The sequence below is a fragment of the Octopus bimaculoides genome, chromosome 1 (genome assembly GCF_001194135.2).
Source record: "Octopus bimaculoides isolate UCB-OBI-ISO-001 chromosome 1, ASM119413v2, whole genome shotgun sequence".
NCBI classification, from domain to species: domain Eukaryota; kingdom Metazoa; phylum Mollusca; class Cephalopoda; order Octopoda; family Octopodidae; genus Octopus; species Octopus bimaculoides.
The window spans coordinates 107,633,055-107,644,445 of record NC_068981.1 but is presented as its reverse complement, the minus strand read 5'-3'; the positions used below and the strand labels follow the sequence as shown (position 1 = coordinate 107,644,445).

General features: G+C 34.2%; 1 protein-coding gene across 5 annotated transcripts in view; it reads left to right on the top strand.

Moving 5' to 3' along the window:
• LOC106882154 (protein lifeguard 4) overlaps nucleotides 1–11,391 on the top strand; it is a 36,058-nt gene that overhangs the window by 15,859 nt on the left and 8,808 nt on the right. For all 5 annotated transcript variants that reach the window (XM_052969107.1, XM_052969106.1, XM_014932724.2 and 2 more), the window contains 4 exons: nucleotides 5,706–5,811; nucleotides 10,228–10,261; nucleotides 10,387–10,504; nucleotides 11,078–11,123. In XM_052969107.1, the coding sequence (XP_052825067.1) occupies nucleotides 5,706–5,811; nucleotides 10,228–10,261; nucleotides 10,387–10,504; nucleotides 11,078–11,123 (304 nt within the window). The remainder of the gene's footprint in view (nucleotides 1–5,705; nucleotides 5,812–10,227; nucleotides 10,262–10,386; nucleotides 10,505–11,077; nucleotides 11,124–11,391) is intronic.

Sequence of the window (11,391 nt, the reverse complement as noted above, 5' to 3'; positions counted from 1 at the left end):
AACAAGAACGCAATACATCCAGAGAGGTGATACAAAAATGGGACAACAAAACATCGAGATAGACGATACAAAGAAAACAAGGACGGGTCATTCAAAGTTTTCTTTCCTCAGTCGAGTACCATATTACCTTCGCAATTTCAGCTGGTATATATATATGTAAGTATGTATATGTGTGTGTGTGTGTGTGTATATATATATACTGTAGCCTCAAGCTAACCAAAGCCTTGTGAGTGCATTTTGTACATGGAAACTGGCGGAAGACTGTCGTACATGTGTGTGTCTGTGTTTGTACTCTCACCATTGCTTGACAACTAATGTTGTTGTGTCTACATCTCCATAATTAAGTCGTTTGGCAAAAGACAGTGATAGAATAAGTACTAGGCTTACGAAGAATAAATCCTGAGGTCGATTTCTTCGACTAAAGCTGGTGCTCCAACATGATATGTAGTCACATGACTGAAACAAATAAAATAATAAAAACTTCAAACCTAAAAACTATTCAAATGAAACTAGCTAGCTTCTAAGATACTTATGCTGATAGAGAGGTAGAAGAAAGAAAGCCCAGCTATCTTCTAAGATGCTTATGTTGATAGAGAGGTAGAGGTAAAAATAATCCTGTACACACACACACATACATACATACATACACTTATATGTATGTGCACATATATATATATTGTAATGACCGTGGATGGATATGTTATGTATGTTGATTTTGTTTGCATTTGGGCCCATGGAAGAATTTAAAGGTGTGATAGAACCTATGACAGCATGTAGAAAAGCTTTGTGTTGTTTATTTAGTAATTGTGGTGAATTATGTGTTAATATTTGGAAAGCTTCTTTTAGGCATAGTCTGCAAGTGGATCGCTGGCCTTGGTATGGGGCTCCGGAATCTATTATAGCCCATGATATCCTATATTGTACCTTTATTTATTTGATGGTGTATATGGTTGCTTAGGGAGGTAGATTTCCTATGCTCTTCATACATAAATGAGTTTATATGTGCAGAATATCTCCGTTTAAAATTAATAGTAGACCTAATATAGTAGTTAGTAGAATTATGCAATATGTTGTAGACTGTACATTTGTATACTATGTTAAACCTTCTGTAATGGGCTTGCAACGGGCATTCAGTTGCGGATTGGCAGTTGCAGCTATCTGTCCTACAAGCATTATCAGTGGAAAGGGAAGATGTAATACTATTTATGGAAAAATTAAGGGTGTTATTAAGGGATTGGATCGTATTATTATTGTTGTTATTATTATTACTATTACTATTATTAGTTGTAATAATGGTTTTATTATTATTATTATTATTATTAGTGGTGGTGGTAGTCGTCGTATTAGAGTTATTAATATTAGTATTATTGGTGTTGCTATTATTATAAACATTCATCTAAGCTACACTTCGACCTTCATAGGAAATGGGATGTTTGTACCTTGGTTAATTCTGGTTGTAGTGCTAGGGTTGTGGGTGTGGTATATGCCATCAATATCGGTATTAGTGTTTTCGTGACTTTGACTTATTATATATATTTAGGTAGTAGGAATTGAGTTTACATTTATTGGAAGAGGTGTGTGGACATACTAACCTACCACTTGGGTTATCCCAGAAACAGCTGTAAGACTTCAAATTCTCCTTACCCTAATTAAATTATTCTAGATAACTTGCGATACTAGTTCTGCCTTGGTTTTTGATTTTTCCTCTAATATAATATATATCTGCTATAACAGAACCTTAATACAGATCCCAAGATCCACACTTAGCCGTGATCTTGGAACCTAATGGTTGGCTAACTATAGCACTTACTCAGTGTACCTATTCATTTAAATCACAAATGAACTAAACTCCTCACACACACACATGCATACATATGCATATGAATAAATTGTATATATACATCTGTCTGTTATGTACGGACATGTCTTCAAAATTTATTCTTCATGTGACAAAGATTTATTATTAGCTTACTTTGGTTTATGTATCCTAGCTTTCATTCACATGACCAGCCCTAGATAAATTTGAACACTTGAAGAGATTATTGATACCAACAATACTTCCATTTCTTGCATCCCATTTTGATTTTGCTTATTTAATGCAATTCTCTTCAAAATATATGGAAGCATACAGGATAATTTTTCTCCATAATGCCTTATCAATTCCCACAATTTCCCAAATTTCCATATGAATAGTTCCTTTTTCCAGATCAGATTTAAAGCAATCCTTTTATCTTAACTTCAGTTTATAAACAAGTCATTTCCTAGAACATGGCATAGTTACTTTAGAATTATTCTCTCTTCCATGTGAACAACATGATTTGTATTCCTCAATCTGCTACAGTACAAGAGAGCTTGTATACTTACATTTGCTATCCCTTAACCCTTTAGTATTCAAACTGGCTATATCAGACCCCTATATTCTATCTGTTTTATGTTCAAACTAACCAGATCAGACCTCTCACACTTACCCTGCAATGTCATTCTAATAATATACAATCACTCTGTCAAAATTTCAAAGCTACGAGATAATGTAAGATAAAATCAAAACAATGTGAATAAATAAACATTGCATTTGACAGAGAAAGCAGAATGCAAAAAGGTTAAATTTCAATATTATTTCTCAAAGAAACTTTTGCTGTAAATGCTCTGAATGTTTAAGCATGTTTAGAAAATACACATACTTTTATGTCTATACGTCATCATAATCATCATTTTAATATCCACTTTTCAATGCTTGCATAGGTTGGATGGAATTTGTTGAAGCAGGTTTTTCCACAAGTGGGTGCCCATCTTGTCGTCAACCCACACTTGTTTTCAAGTAAGGTAATATTTCCCTCTGGCTGCAGAGAGTCAAGAAGGCCTGTCCTTCACAACAGAAGAGTTTTAAATCCATTCCCCCTAATGAAGGGGATCATCCTGCAAGAGCCCTGTACCTGTGCCATGTAAAAAGCACTCATGCCAGTGTCACATTAAATGCACCCAGCACACGCTGAAAAGTGGTTAGCATTAGGAAGGGCATCCAGCCATAGAACCAAGCCAAATCAGATTAGAACCTAGTGCAGGTCTCCTGCTTACCAGCATGGAAAACAGATGTTAAAGGATGATGATAATGATGATAAACACGAATTCACTCACAAAGCTCTAGTCAGATCAGGACAACAGTTGAAGAATCTTGCCCAAATGATTGGGGAGCAAGCTTCTCAATCACTCAGTCACACTGTACCTATATTTATATTCATAAATCTATATCATCATCATTTTAGCATTTTAGCTGTGTCTTTTACACTGGCAAGTATTGGACACATCTTGTAAATCTCATCACTCATTACTCTCATTATTCATCTGGTAAACACACCAACAGAGAAATTCAGTCATCCTTGTTGCTTTCGGTGTCATTGATGCTTCTGTTTCTTTTTTTCTTCCCTATCACATTGACTCTCAGCATCATATAGGTACATTTTATAATGTCACTAACACGAGAGGCTACAAAAAGGTAAGATCCAATGCTTAGAATAGCACTGAAGTAAAAACACCAACTCCTCAACTAAAATAAACGATAGAATAAGAATTCCTAGCCATATGCACACAATTCATTTATTTAAAGGTCCTAAAGACCCGATTTAATCTAATCCTAAATGCATGCTAGTAACCTCTGACAAAAACAGACTGAGACAGCAAGCACACTATCTCCATGCCACAGATTATCATGATGTTATAAATCTATACAACTAACAAGAGTGAGGACTTCTTTCATGTATTTGTCCAATTTTCTTCTTATTCTCTTTTTCAAGTTATTTCAGTCTTTTTCATCCTGGCAGCGATATTGGATGGTCCTAGGTGTATGTGTATTGATTGCTGTGTATAGTGAAGGATGTTCAATATGTTTTATGTTAATTGATGTATGTGTTGTTTATCACTTGTCAGCTCTGACTGAATAGTCCTGTAATCTTGAAGCATTCAGCTTGTGGCCATCTGGTCTTTTTAAACAATCAGAACAGTGGTTCTCTGCCAGGGTCCATATAAGATTTTCCTGTTAAAATTTGTATGCAATAAATTGGTTATATTTCTACAATACACAAAATATTTTAACAATTTTTTTTTTATATACAATTCCTAATAATATTTAATTATAAAAATATAAGATTTGTAAAACATTGAATGGCTAAGAGGGTTTGTCTGAGTAAAATAGAAATCGAAGGGGCCCATAGGTAAAAATTGGTTGAGAAACACTGATGTAGAACAACATTGCTCAAAGCTTATTACTGTTTTTAAAAACAATTCGGGGAAAATTGGCTGTTATTTCTGGCAGGTTCAGCCACCACAGAGATCCCCATCTCAGTGTTGCATGAGTATACAGGAAAGGTCAAAGTTTATTTTCATTATCTCCTACTCTTGGAATTTACTCTTTTATCTTCTGTAAGTTGTAAGAACTTAAGTCCTTCCAGCCAGAAGAGAGTTACATTAGTTCATTTTCAGGTATGATCAATCTAATAGTAAAAGTAATGTTATTTTTGAGTCTTAATATATCAGCAGCAACAGTATAATCATCTCTACCATCTTATCTGTTTCTTCATTCTGGCATAGATTAGTGGGTACAACAATAAAAGCCTCTCTAGTTGTCTCTGTGAATGTGAGCTTTTATAGATCACATCTAATGACTTGTCCTTTACTGTATTCTTACCCACTCTACAACATGTTTCCATTACATTTTCAAACCATTGTAATTGTCTTTCTCCTCACTCATTCTGTCATGTCTCTAACACAGTCATGTCAGTTCATTCTACTCAATGTTTTTGTCTGGTCTTGATCTTAAAAGCTTACTTTTCTATGCCTTTTGCCCCAAACATACACACTTTCTGAAACACCAGAAGGCTAATGTTTTTCAAGTAAATATTTTGCTTACCTTAATTTTTTTAATTCTGTTAATTCAATCACTGAGAGATCCTCTATTTGGTAATTCAACCTGCTGTATGTATAAAAAGATGAGAAGGCCAGAATGCCTTTGGGCATAAGCCTGTTTGATTAGACCTAAACAGTAACAACAAGAGTTACACTAATTTTGTTGACTCTAAGAACAGGTATTGGCAACATTTTGGTCTTGGACATTTTTTAAAGAATTTTCAAATTCAATGTATTTGTGGGCCATTAAGTAGCTGGTGGCTTTTGAATAGTATTTTGTGTGAAAATTTGCTTCATTTTTGATTTTATAAACATTGCCAGCACTGGAAGTGAAGGGATATATGCAAAGATATTTTTATATGTAAAATATGATACATGGACTATGGACAATGTAAAAAAAATTCAAAACGGGTCCATTACAAAAAGAAGTTGCTGATTCATGCTCTAGAGGAAAGAAAGAAAGACTAAATGAAATTTAGAGCAGAAACAAAACTCATAACTATTGTACAACGAAAGAGTTACTATTATTGAGGCTTTCTAGATTTTTAGTCAATTCAGTTATAAAATACAGCATCGTCATTTTTTAATGTCTATTCTGGCATGGGTTGGACTGTTTGACAGGATCCAATGAACTAGAGAACTGTTGATTCCAATGTTTGCTTTGACATTGTTTTCATAATTGGATGTCATTCCTAACACCAAACACTTTACAGAGTGTACTTATAATCCATGTTAATAATAGGTATTCTATTAGTATGTGAGCCAAAAATTCATTTAGATATTTTTTTGTCTTCAATTTCTTGCAGTCAATGGATGCTTCTAATTGCCCTGTTTGCTACATTTGGTGTGATGATGGTACTAACACTTAAGAGGAGAGAGACACCTACAAATTACATTCTTCTGTTTGTTTTCGTGAGTATTCTTGTTGCTTACCAAGTGTAAATCTTAAAAGTCAAAATATTTTGACTTGATCAAAAAGTTATTTTTTATAAAAGCTTCTTTTTATTATTATTATTATTATTATTATTGAGTGAGAGAGCAGTGCGTGCCATCTAAGTGACACTGGGGTAAAATGTACGAAGCCCAGTATACCCATCATGACTACTCGTCTGATAAGGGTACACCAGGCACATGCATCGCAACCATATGTGGTGATCTCATATCAAGATAAACAGTGCATGATCTTATAGGTTGGGTCCCAGTTAGAATTTTCTTCAGGTTGAGTAGCCCATCCCACTCAAACGGTCCTTGAATAAGGGTTGTTTAGGGATATTGAATGAAACACTCATGTAGACAACCGTGCAACTAAGGAGATGGTGACGAAGGAACGGCTCCTTTTAGCACGTTGCACTGTCAGCACAAATATAAGAAAAAACAAAAGATGGAATGAGTTAAGTGCCAACAAGGAAAGAGAGAGACTCAACCGGTAAAGATGTATAAAAGTAAAGTTTATTGGTAGCCAATTAGAATGTCTGTGTGAGTGAATGCGACATAATAAAACAATATAAGACAGGCCGTCGTGTAAACAAGAGTGTGTGTATACAAATATGTATATGTGAATGCAAGTGATACAGAGCATAGAAAACAGTCTATAACAAGGACGTTAAAAGTCCTGACAGTTTGTAATCAAGGTACACAGTGGTTGAGTTGCTGTAGCTAGAAGTTGACGCATTGAGGCAGAGCTAAAGAGTAACATATCGTGAGAAGTTGAGGTTTCCATGCCGAGCCGGTTACTTGGTACAGGTGTTCTCGCAGGTTGAGTTCTGGCTGTTATTTCATGGTGAAGCAATTCACATAAACAGCGTTGAGAGAAACTGTGTTTGTCTCTATGTACAAGCTTCGCGGTGTGTACACAGAGATGTCTGTGTAGACACTAAGTGGAATAATGTCGTCGCTGGAAATGGCTGGTGCTCTGTGGTTAGTGACTAGACCTTAGAAGGTCTAAAGTCGTGACAAACTTTAGTGCAGACAGGCAAGCTATTTAAGAGGAAAAATCGGCTCAAGCAAGGGTCTTCAGAAAACTGTTCCACGTGACCTTATTAGAAGGCTGCGATTGGTTGGTATGCACCCTGGCACAAAATAGAACTAGAGACAAAAGTGCGCCAATACCAACCAATCAGAGTGGTGTACACAACAGGGTCCAAAGATGTGGCCGAAAGCTAGATGTTACCCACTACGTCTGCATTCACATGTATATAACTGAGAGAGCAGCTTTGCTACACCCATGTGTCCAGAGGTGAATTATTGAAACTCCAAAGAATTCCTCTAAACACATGACTATGATGCTCCCCCACTACTTCTGCTCGTGATCAGAGATGCACATATTGTCAGCCACTAAGGGACGTGGTCAAACAACTGACAAGCAAATCTGTGGTACTGAGCAGAATATTTGCTGTAGCCCATCTTTTATGCCAAGACAAAAATGTACATGATGACACTTCCAATCAGTTAAGATCAGAAGCAATGGGAGTCAATGCCTGGTACGGCATCAGATTATTTTAATGCTGTCATAGTGAGTCATGCCTGATAAGGTTGCGTCCCAACTTAGTTTTCATCCATTTCTCCTTTGAGCAAAGTCTGTTATAGCAGTGTTTCTATGTAAATGTTCTATCTGCCAGAAAGAGCAATCAAGTCTCTGTGAAACGAAACCATACCATCTTAAAAATGGAAGAGTACATTGTGTAATATTGTTAGATGGCTGTCAGAAGAAAAAAAAACTAGATGGTTATGCCTTGAATGTATTTGATCATACATTTGCTCAATCAGGGTTAACCAGTTAATTATAGATTTCTTTAAAATAACCTGGTCACTGCCATCTAAGGGAAGAGAATATTCCATTACTAAAATTTGGAAGACTGAGATCATATTCAGCTCATGTTACTTGGAAACAGCAGTAAGAATAAAAAATAGAGAAAATAAGATTTAACATCTTGAATATATTGACTCAAAATGCATATATTTCATAGTTGAACAGTTGCAGTATAAAATTCTTTGCTCAAAGTTCATGGCTTCAAGTAAATGAACAAAATATTTCAGTTGAATCTGTCAACTTAACTGAAGAGTTTTTCTTTCTATCACCAGTATTTAGTACTAGAATAAAACCTCTGCTATGGTTACACATTTTCCAATAAATGTATATAATGTAACCACACCTTTCTGTTTCAGGCATGGTTACAACTCTAGCAAGACTTCCCTACTACTTAAAATTATACAATGGTTAATGATGATTATAGTTATATTGTTAAGATATGCAAAATAGATTTGATGTGTAGACTTGAGTGAGACCAACTAAGAATTGGTTGCATTAAATGTTGTTCAAAACAGAAAAGTTATATGCAATATAGTGGGTTGGCAACTAAGTTCCTGCCGTTTTTTTTAAATTTTGGAATTTATTGAGTTTCTAAATTTTGGAATCTATTTTTTTCGAGAAATCTATTTTTGAATATTTTGGAATCTCGTGATTGGTATGCCAAGAACAAAAATGGAAATTTTTACCTCAAAGACACACCTCATTCTGGCCGTCCAGTTGAGGTTGATGAAGAGCAATTAAACCAACTTTTGCACGAAAATTCTCGTCAAACGACAAGGGAACTGGCAGACAAAATGGAATGCTCCCACACTGCTATAGAGAAGCATCTTCACTTAATGGGAAAGGTTCAGAAGTATGGAGCATGGGTTCCGCATGCTTTAAGTGACAACAAGAAAAATCAACAAGCCACAATCTCCACTGGTTTGCTTGCTCATCACCGCTCAACTCATGGACACCAGCAACGATTTCTATACCGAATCGTTACTGGCGACGTAAAATGGTGCCTGTACATCAATATGAAGCAGCGTAAGGAATGGCTTATCCCCAGTAAATAAACGACACCGTACGTGAAACAAGATCTTCATCCACATAAAACGATGTTATGCGTATGGTGGGACTGGGAAGAGATTATCCATAATGAATTGCTTGAACAGAACCAAATGACAGCTATTCAAGAGAAAAGACCTAATCGTCAGCATGGAGTGCTTCTGCTGCATGACAACGCCTGCCCTAATATCGCCAATATGACCAAGGAAGCCATTCAAACTCTTGATTTGGCACTAACGTATTTCCACCTCTTTCAATCTCTTTCAAATGCTATGCATGGAGTTTCGTTCAATACTGATGCAGAATTGAGAGCTTGGATCAATTTTTCAAGTCAAAATCAGGTGATTTCTACAAACGAGGTACTGAAAATCTTGTTGAACATTGGGAAGAAGTTATAAACAACAAGGGTGAATACATTATTGATTAATTAGTTATTATTTTTTATTAAACCTTTTTAAAAATTTAAATTTTAAAAAACTGCGGGAACTTAGTTGCCAACTCGGTAAATACTTATTCTTAAGATTATTAATCTGGAAAAGTACAGGACAAGTTATTACATCTGGTAAAGTACAGAACAAGAAAATTTTTACTTAAAATATTGCAGCTAAGGATAAAATTTGAATATTAAAAATTATTTGATTTTAATTTACAAAATAACATTATTATTAAAAAGGTAACATCATTTTGGTAAAATATTGACCCACTAGAATACTTAAAAATGAGAGCCAGAAGTACCAATATAGTTTTATGCAAAGTAGAATAGTATAAGGCAAATTCATTATGTAAAAAATAGACATTGTTCAAGACTAAAAATGTGAAGACTTGACAATAACTCAAGCAAATTTTACTGTGAATTTATTGTTAGAGGTAGATTTTACTGTAATATATAGTTAATTTTTGTATTATTCTATTTATTGTACTAACTAATTATGTACTACTATTATTTTTTATAACCCATTTTCAAACTTCTAATTATTGATTAATAATTAAAAAATGTATTTTTTTAAAGTGCAAAAAATATTTTGAGTTATTTTTAATTTTTAATAGAAGTAACAAGTAATAACAAATAGAAGTAATAACTTGTAATAAAAGCTAATATTTTCTGAATCTAAATACTTTATTTGAAATGTTATCCTTAGCTGCAATATTTTAAGTAAAAATGTTCTTGTTCTGTACTCTACCAGATGTGGTAACTTGTCCTGAACTTTTCCAGATTTATAATCTTAAGTATATTATTTCTCTTGCTCGCATTTTTCTATATAATTTGAAAATGTATAATAGTTTTGACAGAAACTTGCTTCACTTACACAGTACAACTTCTTAACATTACAGCTAAGTATTAGTCCTATGAATCTTTTAGATTCAAGAATAGAGCAACATTTTGATTGATATTTGGGGTATATGCTTTAGAAATTACTCTATCTTTATTACTGTTGAATCTTATACTTGCAATAATTTTTTTTTCTTTGTAGACTGCCCTAGAAGCTTACACAGTTGGAGTGATTGGTAATATTTTATTTCTACTACTTAATATTGTCAATTACTTGTATCAGTTATTTCTAAAATAACATTTTTTATTACTGTTGTTTTCACCTGTATTTATTGCTATGTTTAATTTTGCTTTTCAACAGTAACATTCTATCACGTATCATTGGTGTTAGAAGCATTTGCACTGACCTGTGCTGTCACTTTTGGTCTGAGTATTTACACATTGCAAAGCAAAAGGGATTTCAGCAAGTTAGGAGCTGGGTAAGTATCATATATAAGTTGAGCTATTGTTATATATTTTGAACAATATTAAATATAAACTGACTAGTTGTTTTTAACATGTAAATTCATGCAACTTCCATGTAAATTTTATGAAAATTCTTTTCAACTCATAAAAATAATGTAACTATGATTTTGTCAATAAGACTGGCTACCTGACAAAGTACATTAACTGCCTCATTGCATTTAGTTATGTCAATCTAATCTTTATTTCCAATCTTGCAAGAACCATCAATGCTTTTACCCCCAACGTAATTGTAAGGAACTTAGAAACTTAGTAAAACTTGTTACTGATTTCGATTCCTGGTTACAATAACTTTAAGTGTTGTTGATAATGGAGAAAATGAAATATTCGTTTACTAAATCCTTTTGTCTTTGATCCAATCCGTCTTGCATCAATGAGAAAACTTTTTTCCCCCAACTAAATTTAAATGGTCTTTGCTGTAATTATCTCCCCTATATTTATGCTCCAAAGCATTTCATAGTATTTCTTCTTAATTCATAAATTGTAAATTTTATTCCTGTAAGCGCTAAATGAATTTTCCTTCTTTTCAGTCTTTTTTCAGTGTTATGGATTATTATTTTGGCTGGACTTTTACAAGTAAGTACCCTTTATGTTTATACTATTAATATTCATTGACTCCTCTTTTCATTATCTTCACCTTTTTAATATACACTGAATCATCATCATCATCATCATCATCATCATCGTTTAACGTCCGCTTTCCATGCTAGCATGGGTTGGACGATTTGACTGAGGACTGGTGAAACCGGATGGTAACACCAGGCTCCAGTCTGATTTGGCAGAGTTTCTACAGCTGGATGCCCTTCCTAACGCCAACCACTCAGAGAGTGTAGTGGGTGGTTTT